This window comes from Cryptomeria japonica, unplaced genomic scaffold (assembly GCF_030272615.1).
Source record: "Cryptomeria japonica unplaced genomic scaffold, Sugi_1.0 HiC_scaffold_917, whole genome shotgun sequence".
Classification (NCBI taxonomy): Eukaryota; Viridiplantae; Streptophyta; class Pinopsida; order Cupressales; family Cupressaceae; genus Cryptomeria; species Cryptomeria japonica.
This window is the reverse complement of record NW_026729623.1, coordinates 27,799-47,460: the sequence shown is the minus strand read 5'-3', so window position 1 is coordinate 47,460 and position 19,662 is coordinate 27,799. Positions and strand designations below refer to the sequence as shown.

At 34.0% G+C, this 19,662-nt stretch overlaps 1 protein-coding gene across 1 annotated transcript; it reads left to right on the top strand.

Annotated features, from left to right (window-relative positions):
* Window positions 1-726: 726 nt before the first annotated feature.
* LOC131070847 (pathogenesis-related thaumatin-like protein 3.7) lies at window positions 727-1,882 on the top strand. The gene is made up of 2 exons (XM_058006516.2): window positions 727-979; window positions 1,069-1,882. Exons 1-2 carry the CDS (start codon window positions 784-786, stop codon window positions 1,692-1,694), a joined length of 822 nt encoding a protein of 273 aa, XP_057862499.2. The 5' UTR covers window positions 727-783; the 3' UTR covers window positions 1,695-1,882.
* Window positions 1,883-19,662: the final 17,780 nt, after the last annotated feature.

The following is a 19,662-nucleotide window of genomic DNA, read 5'->3' as shown; positions in this document are numbered from 1 at the left end:
TATAATATTTATAAAATATATCATTTTTTTAATAAATAAATATATAAATTCATTTAATAATTAATAATAATATTCAATTTAAAATTAAATAAATATATTTAAAATGTCACTACTAACTATCTTAGAATAAAAGGCTGTATTTGAATCTTACATTCATCGACAACTTGCATAGGATAGGAGGCTTTGTAGTCGGTTCTTGATTTACCCGCTTCCTCTGTAACATGTGGAGATCTCTTCAAAATATCAAGAAAATATCAACTTTGAGCGGGCTATATTATTAGAATTAAGTGTAAAATATTTGTTTCAATCTTTGGGATAATATTCTGTACTGGAAAATATCAACTTTGAGCGGTCTATATTATTAGAATTAAGTTTGAAATATTTTTTTCAATCTTTGGGATAATATTCTGTACTGGAAAATATCAACTTTGAGTGGTCTATATTATTAGAATTAAGTTTGAAATATTTTTTTCAATCTTTGGGATAATATTCTGTACTGGAAAATATCAACTTTGAGTGGTCTATATTATTAGAATTGGGTAATATGTTTTTCATCAATGTTTAGGAAGTAGGGAGATAAAAGATCTATCACTAAGATGTAGGGAGACAGGATTTATAATATATGATTATGAAGTTGATCATAGAAATGATCCAACATGTGCGTGAATTCCTACATTCCGATATTGAAATATAATTAAAAACATTCACTTCTCACATAATATGATCTTGAAGAATAAACTATTCAAACAGTTCAATCTAGAAGTTTTCAAGGAGAGAATTTCAATGCTGACGGGGACTCTCGTAAGACACGGCTTCTGGAGCCATAACTTGCGGAGAGATGTTGTCTATATAATCCCTCCTCATATACCCAATCTATCCATCTTCATTCAATCGTTCAATCCAGACGCTATAATGGCAACAGTTTCAGATCTTGTGCTTCTTCTTGTGGCAGGACTGGCCATATCTCTTCATATGCAAGGTAAGCTGTATTTACAACATAAGAGTTGTAGGTTGAATACTATATGCATCCGAGGCTCAGAATAATAATATGTGTGTGTTTTCTTGCAGAGGCGGGAGCAGTTAAGTTTGAGTTAAGGAACCAGTGCGGGTACACGGTTTGGGCGGCAGGATTACCCGGAGGAGGGCAGCAGCTCGACCAAGGTCAGACAAGGACGGTGGATGTGCCGGCGGGGACAAAGGGGGCAAGATTCTGGGGCCGAACCGGCTGCTCTTTTGATGCGAGCGGCCGAGGAAGCTGTAAAACCGGTGACTGCAACGGCCAACTGAGCTGTCAAGTCTCGGGAGGCGTTCCGACCACGCTGGCCGAGTACACCCTGAATGGAGATGGCAACAAGGACTTCTACGACGTTTCCCTGGTGGACGGCTTCAACGTTCCTCTCTCCATCAATCCCACAAATTCACAGTGTGTCGCTCCTGCATGCAAAGCCGACGTCAATGCTGCGTGCCCTGCTCAATTGAAGGTGGATGGCGGATGCAATAGTGCCTGCACCGTCTTTCAAACTGATGAATATTGTTGCAGAGGCACCCATGTCGACAACTGCTCTCCCTCAAGCTACTCCATGATATTCAAGAATCAGTGCCCTCAGGCCTACAGTTATGCCAAGGACGATTCTTCCAGCACTTTCACCTGCCCCTCTGGTACCACCGACTACAGTATTGTATTCTGTCCCTAGATATATATAGGATTATACTTCCAAATAATCAGCTGTGAGCTGATCACGTATTTAGTATCTTATATATGGTGGCATAAACTATCGTTTGGTAGAGTCATATAAATAAGCCATCATTTGGTGTAAGGCATTACATGTCAGTTTCAATTATTACAGTTTATTATAAATAAAAATTTAAACTTTAATGGCAATGTGAAAAAGGTAATTCATATGCAATATACTTTTAAGAATAAATGTTTAAGTTCAAATATTTTATATAGTTTTCCAAAATAATAAAATATTTATTAGTCTTCAATTATTATTTTTATTTCAGAATTGTTTTATTTTATTTAAAAATTGTTATGTTAGAAACATAGTTATAAATTTATAATGAGATTAAGAATTAGAGTGTCAATCATATAAATATATAAGGAAAAAACTACTAAATGTTAAAACATAAGTGATATAAGTAAAATATAAATAAGATTATTATGTAAACATTGTTGAGATAAATATTAAAATTGATATTCATGATTTTTTGTTTTGTTGTCTTTGTAAAACTTAAGAATTCTGTATTTATGATTTATTGTATTATTATTCAAAATAAAACAAAAAAACAATATCAAAAAAATATTTTTGAGTAAAACTTAAAACAAATAATTTTATTGATTTTAATATCTTATATGAAACTCATTGATGAACACAAATAACCAAAATAAGATGGATCAAACTCTGTATCCAAAGAAAGAAGTTGTATGTTATTTAAAATGTTAAAGATAAGATAAGTGTCTTAGAATATGAAAGATATGCATTATCTAATTACTAGCACTTGCACCTTTAAAAGACTCAATGGATGTGTCAATAGAAAATTCAAGGGAATACCATCATTATTTTCTCCCCACACCCAACCATTATTACCTTCATCATTCTCTTAAGACTTTTCAAAGGCCAATGTATTGTATAATACCTAAAAAATAAGCACATGCAAGAATAATTGAATTCCTACAAAGAGAAGAACTACAATATACCAATATTATTTTGTAATGATATACCAAAATCATATCAATGTATACAAAAATTACTCATACATGCAACTTAAAATAACTATACCTACATCTGAAAAATTGAAAATGTCTAATATTTTTTAACAAGTCATTCCTAGACAAAACTAATTAGATTAACAATAAACTTTTGACTAATAACATGATAGAAAAAATAATAATATTAATTAGGAAAGTTCACATCTAAAAAAATAAATCTTGCCTTCTTATATTTTTCAACAATTGGACTATTGAACTAGCACGGGATGATCAAATAACATCTCAAAATGAGCAAAGGATATTTAAACTAGGTCATCTTAACACACAATTGTTAAATTATGATTAAATAAATTAGGAAAGGGCCCAAACCCTCACATAGCAAGGCACCTACAAAAAAGAGGGGTCTCATGAGCTTGAGAAAACCCAAATTAACAATCAAAACAAGACATAAACAAAAAGAGTGTGTGTGTGTGTACGTATGTATGTATATGTATGTATGTATGTATTTTTTGAATATTTAATGTTATTATGGTGATATTAGGGTGTAAGTCCAAGTACTTTAAGAGATTTTTGTGTAATTTTAATGTTAAATCATGTCTTCTCTAGGATAAAGTAAAATCATGAAAGAGTTTTGATTAATAAATATGGAATAGACTCAAACCTTTTGATGCAGGAGCATCCCCAGTCTCTGAGAAATCTTGCATCAACCAAAAATATTTTCTTTTAGTTTTTCTCATGTTTCAGTTTTTGTATTACTTTCATCTTTTCTAGAAGTTGTTTCTTTTTCATTGCAGATCAGATTTTTAGCTTCCAGGCTTGTTCTTATTCATCATTCCAGATCTCTAGTTCATTTCGATTCTTTTCTAGCAAGTTATTTATTTTGGAGCATCTTTTTCTTGGTTTTAGAGCAGTTTTGGGATTACCATCTATGTTGGAGATTTCTTCTCGTGCGGAACAATTTATTATCTTGCGGATCTATTTGGAACCATGCTTGATGTCCTTGGGCCCTTGGTTGACCCTTCTTTGTGGTTTGCACTTCATGTTTGTCCTTGGTGGATGAGATCTTCACATTTTGGATTTGACCTATTTTACATGTTTCATTTTTCTTCCTTGGTAAATGTATTTTTTTGTGGCCAACCTGGATGTGTTCTCAATGGTATATATATTTTTGTATTTGATCCTTTGAGATATAACAAAGTAGTATGACAATCTAGATTCATAAATTATAATTCAAACACTTTTTGGAGGTCTAGATGAATTGTATTTTGTGATGTAACTTGAACCAAGAATGTTAGACTGTATGTAACCTGTATATTACTAGATGTTCTATGATGAATATGATGGTATGATAAAAGAAAAAAGATCCAGTCAACTACTAAGAGGGGGGGTGAATTAGTAGATAGAAAAACTGATAAACTTTCACCTTCTCATAAATAACCTCTCAAGTAAACTTAGAACTATAAATGCAATAACTCTGTCAAGATAAACCGGTTGACTGTCACAATAGATAACTATAAACAAATTGAAACTCACAATCATCCAAATACTTTTGCTTCACATTACTAAAACTTCATTTCAGATTGTTACCTATTAACATAACTTATCAAAGTGAAATAAGTAGTTGAGCAAATCAACCATAGAAACATAACCACAAAAACATTCACCACTTGACACAATATTTTGGACATGGAAACCCAAATGGGAAAAACCATGGTGAGATGAGAGTCACAAGATAACTATCTAAACTCTTTTGAAGTTTTCCTTGTTAGGAGCAAGCTTGTTAAAGCTTTTACAAAAATTCATGTTAAGGACATATCCTGTTAGGGACGACCCGGTTAAGGGATTGACTATAATGGCTTCTTAGAAGCAATACCCTGTTAGGAGTAACCTTTGTAAAGGATTTAGAATCCAAGCTAATGGATCACCTTGTTAGAGGATTTGAATAACAACAAGCTTGTTAAAGGTTACCCGGTTAAGGGATTTAACTGATGCAATTGTTAGAAAACAACAAGAGTTTGTTGATCTATTTGAATATCACTTCACTTGCTTGTTTAGATCCTTTTCATGCTCCTATCTACCTTTACTTAAACTATATATACATCATCCAGCTCGGAAACCACACACTCAATTCAACTTTGCCAACACTTCAACTAAAATAACTTAAAAACCTTATAAACAAATCAACTAGGTCGGTAAGACAACAAAAACCTAATTCACATAGAGATTACAAACAAGTCGGTTCAAGTATGACCGTTGGATTACATAACAATCTCTACACATCATTCAAGAAAGCCTCAACCATTCCTTGATCACCACTTCATCGATCTCAATAACTCATCATATGCTTTGCATTACATGCAATGTACTTGCTCATTCCCAAGACAAAAAAAATTAACTCAATGTGCCAAAATCTCTTTAAAACTCTCTTCATACAATATGCATACATGCCATAATCATTAGTAATCATTATCAGATCAAAACCAATATAACCAATTCACCAGACTTAATCGGTTAAGTTTTATCAAAATAACAGGTAGGGTTTACCGGTAAAAATCTCCAATACTTAGCAATATTGGTTCACTCCCCAAACTTACATACTGGTTATAGTTCCTTTCACTTAGCTCTTCCTATTGGTTACAAAAAAACATTACAACAATATCATTATAACATTACCAGTTTAATTGACATCAATGACAACATAACAAATCATTAATGCAATCTTCATGCAAATGCCAACAATCTCCCCCTTTGGCATTGATGTCAATACAAATATCAATACCATTGATTGTTGTGATTGTGAATAGGAATCCTGGTTTACATTTTACTATCTGCTATCCTTGTCTTCAGTTTGTCACTAGTTCTATCACTGGTTCTTTTCCACATAATCACATAGTTCTTCTCCCCCTTTGACAACAATGCCAAATTGAAAGTAAAATATGCAATGTCAAATGCACAATTCAACATCAATAATCTTCAACTTGATGCTGCCCTTGTGGAATAACTCCACTCTTACACCAATCCTACTGTAAAATTCTGCAAGTAGCTCCAGGACTGATGTAATCTACATCATGCTCAATTGACCTCATGAAGGGGTATAAACCCTAGCTAACTTCTAAGATACTCAAAAGTAGTCTTAGGTAGAGGTTTAACAAAGATATCTGCAAGTTGCTCCTTGGTAGAAATATGCTCTAAGGTCACATCTTTACTCTACACTTTTTCCCTCAAGAAATGATACTTAAATTCAATATGCTTGGTTTGTGTGAGCAAGACAAGGTTCTTTGAAATATGAATGACACTAGTATTATCACATAAGATCTTTACATGTTCAGTAAACTTAATCTTGAAACCTTCCAAAATGTGCCTCATCTAGATAGCCTGGGTACAATTCATATAAGCAACAACATACTCAGCTTCAATAGTAGACTGTGAAATACAACTCTGCTTTTTTATACTCCATGAAACAAGTCTTCCACCCAAAATGAATGCTCCACTGGTGGTTCTTTTCCGGTCATCAACATTACCTGCCTAGTCTGCATCTGTGTACACCTTCAATTCAATGTTTCCTTTATATGGATAGCATAATCCATAGTCAACAATACCTTTCAAATATCTAAAAATCCTGGTTGCTATCAAATGTGTTTCCTTTGTATTCTTCTGAAATCTAGCAACTAGATCAACTGCATGAGTGATATCCGGTCTACTCTGTGCAACATAGTGTAGTTTCTCAATCATTGACTTATACTCCTTCTCATCAACAGATGTAGCCTCATCTTTCTTAGACAACTTACAACCTATAACCATTGGTGTCCCAATTGGTTTACAGTCACTCATACCAAATGTCTTTAATATTTCTTTCACATATTTGAACTGTGTAATGAAAATACCACTCTTCATTTATTGTATTTGCAAACCTACGAAATTTTTTATCTCTCCAACAAGAGACATTTCAAACTCACTTTTCATTTTATTTGCAAAGTCATTTCTCATGTCATCATTTCCTCCAAATACGATATTATCCACAAATACTTCACTAACCACTATCTTATCTCCTTCAAATCTGAGACATATGTTACTATCTTCATTGGTTCTTTGAAATCCTATCTTCATCAAGTGTGAATGAAGCCTTTCATACCATCCTCTCGGTGCTTTCTTTAATCCATATAGTGCCTTGTGCAACTTACATACCATTTCCTTCTTATCAGTTAAATCATAACCATCTGGTTGCTCAATGTATACTTGTTCTTCTGATATTCCATTCAAAAATGCAAATTTCACATCCATCTGATATACTTTGAATCCCTTATGATTTGTAAAAGCCATTAAAGTTATGACACCTTCCAGTCTAGCCACTGGTGCAAAAGTCTCACCATAATCTTCTCCTTCTTCTTATGCACAACCTTTGCAAACCAATCTAGTTTTGTTGTGAACTACAACACCATCTTCATTCATCTTGTTCCTAAGAACCCACTTAGTCCCTATTACATTTTTATTCATCGGTTAGGGTACTAGAGTCCATGTGGTGTTCTTCTCAATTTTTTCAAGTTCCTCCTCCATAACTTTAATCTAATGATCATCACCAAATGCTTCCTTAGCAGTTCTAGTCAATAGTGGAGATCATGCAAGAATTTTCTCTGATCCTTCTTTTGTTTAGCACTCCAACATCCTTATCTCCAATAATCTATTCACAATTGTGATTGAATCTCACATACCTCAGAATAAAATGATCATTATCTTCATTTCATTTTCTTCATTATCATCATCTTCTTCTGAATCTACCTGTTCCGGTTGAACTGGTACAACAAAATTCTCTTTACTAGTTTAAGGTTTCATAGGTTTTGTTTCCAAAAAACAAAATGCAAGGAACTTCATCTTTTTTCTCCATACTAGTTTCTCCTGAGACTTCAGGATACTCATCCACTTGAACATCAACACTCTCAATGATTCTCTATGTTTGGTTGTTATAGCATTGGTATGCCTTACTCTTGGTGGAATAACCAAGAAATATACCTTCATCACTTTTAGCCTCAAACTTGCTATTATAGTCACCTCTTTTAATAAAACATTTGCTACCAAATATCTTGAAATAACCAATGTTAGATGATCTACCATACCAGTATTCATAAGGAGTCTTGTCCTTACCTCTTTTTACCAAAATCCTATTCATTGTGTAGACAACTATGCTGACAACTTCTCTCTAGAAATTTTTTGCTACACCTCCTTATATCAACATCATCCTAGTAGCTTCAACAACTGATCAATTGTTTCTCTCTGCAATACCATTCTGTTCTGGTGTCCTTGGTGCAGAAAGTTGTCATTTGATACCATTTACTTAACAATATCTAGTGAATTCCTTAGAAGTGAATTCTCCACCTTGATTTGTCCCCAGACACTTTATCTTCTTTCCAATCTCCTTTTCAGCTAAGTCCTTGAATGCCTTGAACTTACCAAATGCCTCTGTTTTATCTTTCAAGAATGTGACCCACATCATCCTTGAGCAATCATCAGTGAAGATCATGAAATATATATCACCTTGAATACTTTTAGTCCTTATTGGTCCACATAGGTCTGTATGAACCAAATCTAATAGATGCTTTGTGGAAAAAGACTTGCTCTTGAAAGTTGAGGATGTCATCTTTCCCAATTGACATTCCTTACAAAGAGAATTAACGAGTTTGTCCAACTGAGGAAAACCTCTCACTGTCTTTGACTTACTCACTTTAACAATGTTATCAAAATTCAAATGACAAAATCTCCTATGCCAAAGCCAACTATCATCTATTTTAGCAATTAAATAGTTGTTGTCTTTAGGATCAAGATGAAATAGGTTACCTTTAGGCTACTTGCCGGTTGCAATCAGTTCACCTTTTCTCCCATAGATTTTGCGCATACCATTCTTAAAATCCAATGGGTATCCTCTGTCATTGAGTTGGGCAACACTCAAGAGATTGTGCTTTAGACCTTCAACCCAGTAGACATTATCTGCATTGCTCTTTCCATTAAGAGAAATAGTTCCCTTACCTTTAACCATGTAGGGTGAGTCATTATCTTACAACTCTACCATCAAATTCCTTCAAAGAAATAAATTTAATCCAGTCACCAGTCATGTGATGTGAGCAACTACTATAAATGATCCAATCATCAAAATTATCCATGCAAGAAACTAAAGCTTTCTCATTAGTTGTCTCCTCTTTAATGGCTACAAAGACAATGTCTTCATTAGTATCACCATCAAATTCCTCACCAGTGATACCACCATCAACTGCAATAAGACAATCCCTTTTTCCTTTTCCCTTGTACTTCTTGAACTTCTCTTGCTTGTGCTCATTATCACCATTAGGACAGTTAGCAGCTATATGTCCAATCTTGTTACATGCAAAACTTTTCAAAGGTAATTTACCTCTATATTTACCAGTACCTTTGGGCAACCGCTTGGCCAACAATGCTTCAATCTCAACCAAACTATCTTCATCATGAATTTCTCTACTGGATCTAGATTCATGAAAGTGACTAACATATCTACTTTTTCTCATAGATGGGTTAGAAACATAAGCTCTAAATGTTAATTCAATTTTTTGAATACTACCATCATAGCCATTTAATTCAAAAGCAGTAAGCTTACCAATGATGGATTCAAGGGTTACCTTGGTTTTGTCAATAGATTTTAGTTCCTGAATGGCTGCAACTTGAATAGCATAGATTGCTAGCAGGGTTCTCAACACCTTACTAACTATTGTGGCATCATCCATTTTACCACCAACATTCTTGATCTCACCAACTATCTCTTTTATCCTCTGATCATACTGTTCGATATTCTCACCTTCAGCCATCTGTATGTCACCAAACTTCCCTCTTAGACTCTCTTCCTTAGCAATATCCACATGTTCATCACCACTATAAATCTTTTCAAGTTTCTCCCATACCTCATATGCAGTCTCCAAACAATGAACATCAACATATTCAACATCAAACAAAGAACTAATAATAGCCTCCAGTGCTTGATTGTTTTCTTGTTTCTCTTTCTTTTGATCATCAATCACAATCCTACTAGGTACAACATATTGAGTATTAACATGTTCTCGGTATTGATTTCCAAGACTCTTGATATAAATTTTCATTCTATCACTCCATATCCTATAGTTCTCTCTATTAAACTTAGTACCTTCCTTCTTCATCATGTTCTACAAGATCTTTACCTCAAGCTATTAGGCATAGACTTTATTGGATCTGAGATGAGCTCTGATACCAATTGATGGTATGATGAAAAAATAAGGATACAGTCAACTACTAAGAGGGGGGCTAGTGAATCAGTAGATAGAAAAACTGATAAACTTTCACTTTTCTCAGAAATAACCTCTCAAGTAAACTTAGAACTATAAATGCAATAACTCTGTCAACATAAATTTATCAAGATAAATCAGATGACTATCACAATAGATAATAGTAAACAATATGAAACTCACAATCATCCAAATACTTTTACTTGACATAAGTAAAACTTCATTTCAGATTGTTACTAGTTAACTTATCAAAGTGAAATAAGTAGTTGAGAAAATCAACCATAGAAACATAACCACAAAAATATTCACCACTTGAAACAATATTTTTGACATGGAAAACCAAATGGGAAAAACCATAGTGAGATGAGACTCACAAGATAATTATCTGAACTCTTCTGAAGTTTGCCCTGTTAGGAACCAAGCTTGTTAAAGCTTTTAGAAAAAGTCCTGTTAAGAACAGATCCTATTAGGGACCACTCGGTTAAGGGATTGACTATAATTCCTTATTAGAAGAAATACCCTATGAGGTGTAAAATTTGTAAAGGATTTAGAATCCAAGATAATGGATCACTTTCTTAGAGGATTTGAATAACACCAAGCTTGTTAGAGCTTACCTTGTTAAGGGATTTAACTATTGTAATTGTTAGAAAACAACAAAAAATTTCTGATCTGATTGAATAGCACTTCACATGCTTGATCAGATCCTTTTCATGCTCTTATCTTCCTTTAATAAAATTGTAGATACATCATCAAGTTCTGCAACCACAGACTCAGTTCAACTTTTCCAACAATTCAGCTAAAACAACTCATCGACCTTATAAACAAATCAACTAGGTCGGTAACACAACCAAAACCTAATTCACATAAAGATTACAAACAAGTTATTTCAAGTATGACCACTAGATTACATAACAATCTATACACATCATTCAAGAAAGCCTCGACCACTCCTTGATCACTGCTTCATTGATCTCAGTAACTCATCATATGCTTTACATTACATGCAATATACTTGCACATTCCCAAGACAAAAAAAATTAACTCAGTGGGCCAAAAACTATTTGAAACTCTCTTCATATAATATGCATATGTTTCATAATCAATACCACTCATTATCAAATCCTAAACTAATATAGCCAATTCACTAGACTTAATCAGTTAGGGTTTATCAAAACAATAGATAGGGTTTACTGGTTCAACTCTCCAATACTTAGCAATACTCGTTCACTCCCCAAACTTACCTATCGGTTATAGTTCCTTTCACTTAGCTCTCCCTATTGGTTACAAAACAACATTACAATAGTATCATTATAACATTAGCAGTTTATTTGACATCAATGACAACATAAAAAATCATTAATGCAATCTTCATGCAAATGCCAATAGAATACATGATTATGTAGATATTTGATTTTCCATTTTCTATCTTTTGTGTTGTTGCTTCCATTATATTACTCTTGATACATGATTTGGACAGCTATCTTTGAGGATCTTCCAGGTCATAGTTGTGTTGTATGGTATCAGAGCTAGTTGCGAACCTTGAAGCATTTCTTTGGGTGAACAGATCATCGAATTGAGGTAGGCTACTTGTATATTCAATAGATCACCAACTGAGAGGCAATTGAAACCTTGTAGTCAGATCGTTGATTTGAGGCAGTTGGACTAGAGAAAATGTAGGAGATATTGCTAAGAAGGATGAATCCTAGGAGGGTAGAGCAAATTATGGAGGATTTCAAGAATGCGATGAGGAATGAGATTTGAAACATGTTGGCTGGTTTACGGAGGAATCCTGAATTGGAGGATGAATATGAAGAGGTAGGAGAAGAGATTGAGGCCAAAGAAGGAGAAGGACCGAAAGATGAGGGTGAATAAATATTTCTTAGAGTGGGGGCACAAGTGAGTAAAGTTCATAAAGTTGAGGTTTCTAACTTTTAGGGTTCGTTGAATCTTGAAGACCTGATAGACTGGATCAAAGATTTGGAGGAATATTTTGAGTTTGAACATGTTAAGGACCCATAGAGAGTCTAGTTAGCACAAACTAAGTTAAAAGGGTACACTTTAGGGTGCAAAGAGTTGTAGAGATATAGAGTACGAAATTGTGAGATGAGAATCACCTGGTGGAGATGGATGGTTGCAAGATTGAAGGCTAAATTTATTCTGAGAGACTATGATTTGGAGTTGTTCAAAATGTTGCAGAATTTGAAGCATGAGGACATGAGTGTAAAAGAGTACACTGAAGAATTCTACAAGGTGATGATTAGATCTGGTCATTGAGAGATGGATAGGGAGAAGGTGACTAGATACATAAATGGACTCCAATTTAACATTAAGGATGAGATGAGTATGTTGAATATTTCTACAACTGAGGATCCTTTTCAAGATGCATTAAAGGTAGAGGATAAAGTTCAATGAAGATAGTACAATAACTCCAAGGGAAGATAAATATATGCAGCAGATAGAGGGCATAGGAGTGGCAGTATGGAGAGGATGACTTCTATGGAGCCAAAATCTAAATGGAGTAGAGACACAAAGGAAAGGAGGTAGTAGTAAGGAGTTCTTGGGTAAATGTTTCAAGTGTGGAGAAACCAAACATAGATATTTTGAGTGTAAGAAGGGAATGGTAAGGAATTCCATTGCAAATGAGTATCAGGAAGCTAAAGTTACTGGAGAGAATGTTTTAGAACTGAAGAAGGGAGAGCCCCTTTTTGTCAGAAGAGTTGATAGAGTAGAATGATGAAGATATGAGATATAATCAAATGAAGAATCTTATCCAAACTGTTTGCAAATCAGGTGGTAAGTGTTGTAAGTTTATTGTGGATACTAAAAGTACTTGTAATATGGTATTAGAGGAGATGGTAGTGAAGCTTGAGAATCGTAGCCCTTACCAAGTGATTTGGTTGCAAGATGAGCATAGCATGGAAGTAAGAGATAAGTGCTTAGTGAATTTTAATATTGGACCTTTTAAGGATGAAGTCTTGTGTGACATTTTGCCTATGAGTGCTTGTCATGTTTTGTAGGGTAGACCATCACAATTTGATAGAAGAGATATTTATGATTGTAGAAGAAATCTTATCACTATTTAGAAGGATGTGTAGAAGTTTCCTTTGGTTTCTTTGAAGGAGATGGAGAAGGTAGTGAAGAATTTGAGTCTTGTGAAGAATTGTAGTGCTAAGAAGTAGGTTGCAGAGGATACACTACATGGTGGCATGCATTTGCTGAAGGATCTAGTGGATAGGTTTGATAGAAAGGTGGTACCTAATGGCAGAAAAGTGAAGGTGATGGTGGTAGACCGAATGAAATCTTGTGGTAGAAATAAATATAAGTTGAAGAATAAATAGAGTAATAGTTAGAGATAGTGTGCAAGTATGAAGCAAGTAAAGGGAGATAAAGAGAAATAGAAGCTAGAAAATTTGGTCGAGGTTCCAAAAGAGGTTAGGAAGAAGTTTGTAGACAAAAAAGACATTTGTATAAAAAAAGAGCATGGTATCTATATCCCGCATTCTTTTAGATGTTCACGAATTGCCTCTCATGGAACATGTTTTTCTATGTGGGATGTCTGATGCAGGAGAATCCCGATCTATAAGTAATCTTGCATCAACCAAAAATATTTTCTTTTAGTTTTGTTCTTGTTGCAGTTTATGTGTTACTTTTAGCTTTTTCTAGTAGTTTTTTTCTTTTTTGTTGCAAATCATATTTTCAGTGTCTAGGCTTGTTCTTGTTAATCATTCAAGATTTCTAGTTCATTTGGATTATTTTGCAACAAGTTATTCCTTCCAGAGTGTTTGTTTCTTGGTTCCAGAGCAATTTTGGGCTTACCGTCTATGTTGGAGTTTTCTTCTCATGTGGAGTAATTTCTTGGATTGTGTATTTATTTGGCACCATGCTCAATGTTCGTGGGCCCTTGGTCAACCCTCCTTTGTGGTCTGCACTTCATATTTGTTCTTGATGGATGACATCTTCATGTTTTGGGGCCAAGCTATTTTACACATTTTATTTTACTTCCTTGGTAAATGTAATTTTTTGTGGCCAACCTCAATTTGTTTCAGATGGTATATATAGTGTTAAATGTGATCCTTTGAGATATAGTGAAGTAGTATGATGATCTAGATTCATAAATTGCAATTTGGACACTTCTTGGAGGCCCTGATGAATTCTATTTTGGGATGTAGCACAAACCAGGCATGTTAGCTTGTATGTAACCTATATATTACCGAATGTTCTATGATGAATATATGATGATGCAAATATATGTTTTCCATTTTCTATGTTCTCTGTTGTTGCTTCCATTGTGTTACTCTTGCTGCATGATCTAGACTGTTCTCTTTGAGGAGCCTCTGGGTCATGGTTGCATCACCTTTACATATCCATTGAACAACAACACCTAGGGTGTACAAGGAATGTGCGCCCAAACAAAAATAGACAACCAGAACATCCTAGAAACTAGATAAAGACCAAAAATAAAATAAAAAAGACAAGAACCAATCAACCACCCACCAAAGGCACAAAAGGATGGTGTACTAGATGAATGCATTACCCTCTTACCAATCCTTACATAGACCTACAATTTTATTAAAAGAGGAAATATTTTTGTTAGGACTTTATAGAGACCAGAGTGCTAGATTCCAGGGTAGCACTAACTAAAGATGCAAGGAGATCCGTCATTGCAAATGGAGACTTTGTGTATCTTTTCTGCTTCACCTTTCTATGTTAAATTTTTTCCTTAATAGAAAGTAAGGAGGCTAAATTATTTTAAGCCATATCCTAGCTCAACATAGATATTTCCTCCAATTTTCTTTTAAGGACCGCTTCGCTTTCCTTTAGCTCTTTCACTATTTTTATTTCAACCCTTTGAGATAGCTTCTCATTAAGATCATTCAACATCACCTTGACCTCATCCCATTTTTCTAATTTTCCAGCCATATCTCTAGCATCCTTCCAAATCCTATCAATCATTTTCCTCCATTCCCAATTTGTTAGCCCTATCCCTCACTTCCACCATAACTTCAAGTTTGTTTATCTATTATATGACCACATAAAACTATGAGAAGAGCCATTTAATAACTATTTCCTATCACTCAATATTCGCTTCCAACTTTGACACCTTTGTTGGAATCAAGGAGCACTGAGAGGGGCAGGTGAATCAGTGTTTAGTAATTTTTCTTTATTAACCTATTTCTCCAACCACTTAATGTAAATGAAGAAAGGTAAAGTGTAGAAACATAAAGCAAAGATCAGCAACACTGTAACACCAAGATTTTTATGTGGAAACCCAGTTAAGGGAAAAACTATGGTGAGATTAAAACCCACAATATTAGTATACTCTGTCAGAAGTATAAAAATATTACATAAGGGGAATGCACATGCATTCAAACACACTTCCTAGAGATCACTTCTCAATTGCAAGTAAGGGCTACAACCCCAGAAGGCTCATTACCTTACAAGATGATTATACATAATAATTGGAATATCGGTATTGATAAGAAACATCTAAAATTGTCAGAAATAGTTCCGGTTAAGCACAAAATACTTTATCTTACTCAATTCTACAACACTCCTCTATTATGATATTATTATATAATCCATTGCAACAAATCCTTCAATTGCGAATGTGAAACTATGCATAATTGCTCATACACATTTCACACATAAACATCGATCTACCAAATGATCAAATCAATCGATCTTATATACCTACAACATCAAATTAGGTCTTCATGACGTCAACCCAAAAACACATAACACGCAACATGAAAAGTGTAACCCAATTTGGCTCAATCCGATCCAAAAAAATGAAGGAGACCAAAATAAATTTTCCACACACTTCCCACATGTCGTCTTACCAACCTCGAGTGTGCAAACAACAACAAAAATCACTCTACATGATCCACACACAAAATCTTCAAATGATACTGCCACAAAACACTATTCTACTAGAAAACTGTCTACCAAATTTTCCAAATTGCCCAATTCACAACACTGAAGGCCATAAAACTGGAATAAGGTATATTACATATCCATGATGGGAATGTGTAGGATCATGAGGGGCCAAAAAGTGGTGATATTGCGACTAAAGTTCAGATTGATAGGCTGACTGAAAAATATCTATAACTTTCAAATGATATCACATTTTTTGATTCTGAAACATGCGTCACATTCTATGCTTCATATACTATAGGATTAAAAGAAGAAAAATTGAATTTCATAAATTTTTGATCAAGTTATGATGGTCAGACATACAAGTTTTTTATATTTTTAAAAAGTTATCATAAAAAAATTATAAATTATTATTTATTTGAAAAAAAATACAAAACAATATGTGTCACATCCGTGCATGAGTCTTCTACTTATAACTAAAATCTTATAAAAAAATATTATTATTTGATTATGATTATGTTGGTCATACAAACACCCGCTTCTTATCTTTTTCCTGAAATTTTAGTACTACTACATTGAAATTTAAAATTTTAGTTAGATAGATTTAATTTTTTTTAGAAAAAAACTAGTAGCTTAGAAACTACATTAAATTTACTACAAATTATATTATTACATATTTTTGTAATAATGTTTGTAGCTTATTCAATTTTTTACGTCAAGTTGCCTAACTTTATTTTTTAGATTTTCATTGCCACTTAAGGACCTGTTTGGCCCACCATGATCCTGCACATACCCTGATGCATCTCTGAGATCCCCAACCACAAATACTCAACACAACTGAATCGCCAACCACAACACTGTTCACTCTACCAAATGACCTGTTCTTTTAATTGAACCATACCGAACCTTACCAGACCTCAATCAATCTTTAGATATCAATGAATCATGAACTGTGGACTAGATATCTAACTCAAGTCGCTATCAATGACAACATCTCATCGTCAATGTAGTGTCTCTTTCCAACAATCTCCCCCTTTCGTATCGATGACAACACTTAGTAAAAAATGACTAAGTGTTAGACCAAAACCAAGATATATACACTGCAACCAAAAAAAAATAACTACCAGTCTTCAAAGAATCAAGTAACTTCCCCTAGGATCAACATTTTTCATTGCTATACACTCCCCCTTTGACATCAATGACAAAAGTATGGTTTTGGGAATAAAAAATATTATTTACATATCTACACAGTCCTTACACACACAAATTTTTTTGAAGATATCGGCATAAGAATTCTTCAATGATTCCAAGTGGTTGTCCCATCTTTTTGGCTTATTCTCCAACGTGGTTATGAAGTCACTAAACAAGATTGCACCTCTAACTCCTTTACATCATCTAGATCACTATAGGCCAAAGAATCTTGAGTAGCTTTGAGAGCACTCAGCATAATATCTATCTTAGGAGTAATGAGACTCCTAACTTCTCCAACTCTCCCAATTATTCTCTCCCAGTCATGGTTAAGGATTCTGATTTTCTTAAGTAGAGATATTACCTGATTCAGATGAATTCTTAATGATACTATCAAGGAATCAACTGTCTGAGATATGCGTTCAATCTCATTCTCGTTCACCTTAGACTTCTTCTTAATATCTGAAGTGAACTTGGTGAGAGATAAACATGATTTATTAAAGTTGCCACCTTTGGATGATGCATCTTTAATGCTCTTTACACAAGAATCTAAAGTGACTCTATCTTTGGCGATCATCCTTTTCAAATTTTGAAGCCTCTTGGCATTAAATTTATTTTGGACTTTCTCCTCAGCATAGTTTGCGAAAGATTCAAAATGTTTATCTACAAAATTAATCAAACTCTTTAATTTCCTATATGGGATATCTAAAATATCCTTGTGAGATGAGGGCATTAATTTCTCAAAAACACCATTTTCCAAAGTTAGCAACATATTGTCTTCTATATGATATTTAAAAAGATCCTCACTAGGTTTTGATGCAAGTTGAATATTTTAATTGTAGACAGAGAGGCAAGGTTAATTGGACCTTGAATGAACTCTCGATCCTCAATGACTTTTTTTCCTTTCACTATCTCAGTAGTGTCTTTTGCCTCAATCTTAACCTCAACCTTAGGTTCTATAGCCTCCTTTTCTGTATTCCCAGGAGATGGATGATTGATTGCTACAACCAGAGGATTATCAACCTTGTCCTTTCCTTCCTTTGCTTTCCCTGTATCCTCTTCTCTATCTTCTTCTTGCACATTGACCTATACCTGTTCATTCGTCTGGACTTCTGAAATAGAAGTATCATCCCTTATTTGCTCTACTTCTAGATTGAACAGTGATGTCATGTCTTTTCAAATGAGGTTCTTCTTTCCCTTTAGACTCATCTACCTCATATTGATTCTCTAACAAATTTTTTGTTATTTTTTTTAATCTCCTTTGCAACCTCATCTATCTTCCCTAACATGATTTTATTTACCTTGTGATTACTCCTAAATTTGTTCTTTGCTAGTTTAAGAAATCTATGTATCTCCTATATAGAAATAACTGAACATAAGATGACTAATACATACTCATTTAATCTCTTATCTTCTTTATTTATTGTTTGCCTTCTAGCATCCAAACTATCATTCAAGCTCTTTGGTATGACTATCATTAAATCAATTAGAGATTTAATATATACATTTAGGTATTTTATAGTAGCCTCTTCTAATGTTCTCTTTCCAGATTCATCAAATTTGTCATACCACTCAGATAGTGGCTTCAGGTTACTATTCTTAACAAATTCATTCACAATCTATTCTAATGTTATGGGAGGTACAATAGTGAATTTTTCTTGTTTCAGTGCTTCATAAAACTCAGATGTCTTAGATTTATTACCAAATTTACTTCGACCTGATGGTTTTTCTTTTGAAACTTTGGTGTGTTTAGGAGATTTGGTCTTCACCTCCTCATCAGACTTAGTCTCTTCATCATCCACAATAAAAAATATGACTTTCTTACTCTTCTTTTCACCACCAAATGGCTTGATTGAAGATTTAGGATTTCTTGTTGGCTTTGTAGGACCAGAGGAGTGAGATATACTTCTAACTTGCGTAGATATCACTCAGAATCTCTGCTAGTTCTCCTTCACCATGCTCTTCTTCTCTGCTGCTTTGAATGAAAATTGAGAAATGAATGGTTAATTCTCCTTTTATCCCTCACATACCTAACTTTTCATTGTAATAAATTCACTTTGTCCTAATTCATTCAGATACTCTGTATTTCACAAAGATCTTTTGTGGACCTTTAGATCTATCTGCAATCATCATATATACCTCTATAACATGCCGGAATCAAACACAAATCTCAAAGAAGGGGTTTGAAGGATTTTCATGAAAACCTCCTCCTAAGGCTGGATGCCTTATCTTAGTTGCCCGATGTAGTTCCAACATCAAAATCAGGTTCGAACCCACATCGTACCTCTGAATCATTTTTCTTGACCCAAGTCTTTTTTATCTACTCTTTAATCTCTTTAACTTTTTCTTTGCCTTTCTCATCAGCCTTCACATTCTTGTTCTTTTCTTTTGGACCTCTCCTATTCACGTTTCTACTTCTACAATACTTATCAATGTGACTGGATTTGTTGCAAGCATAAAAAACAATATTTCCTTGCCTAGGTTTGAAGTTCATTTAATTTCGTCTTGATCTGCATTGAATAGAAACATGTCCAAATGTACCACATGCATAACATCTGACATTTCTCCTATTCTGAAAGTTATTCATCACACTTCTCCATACATTTTCCTTAT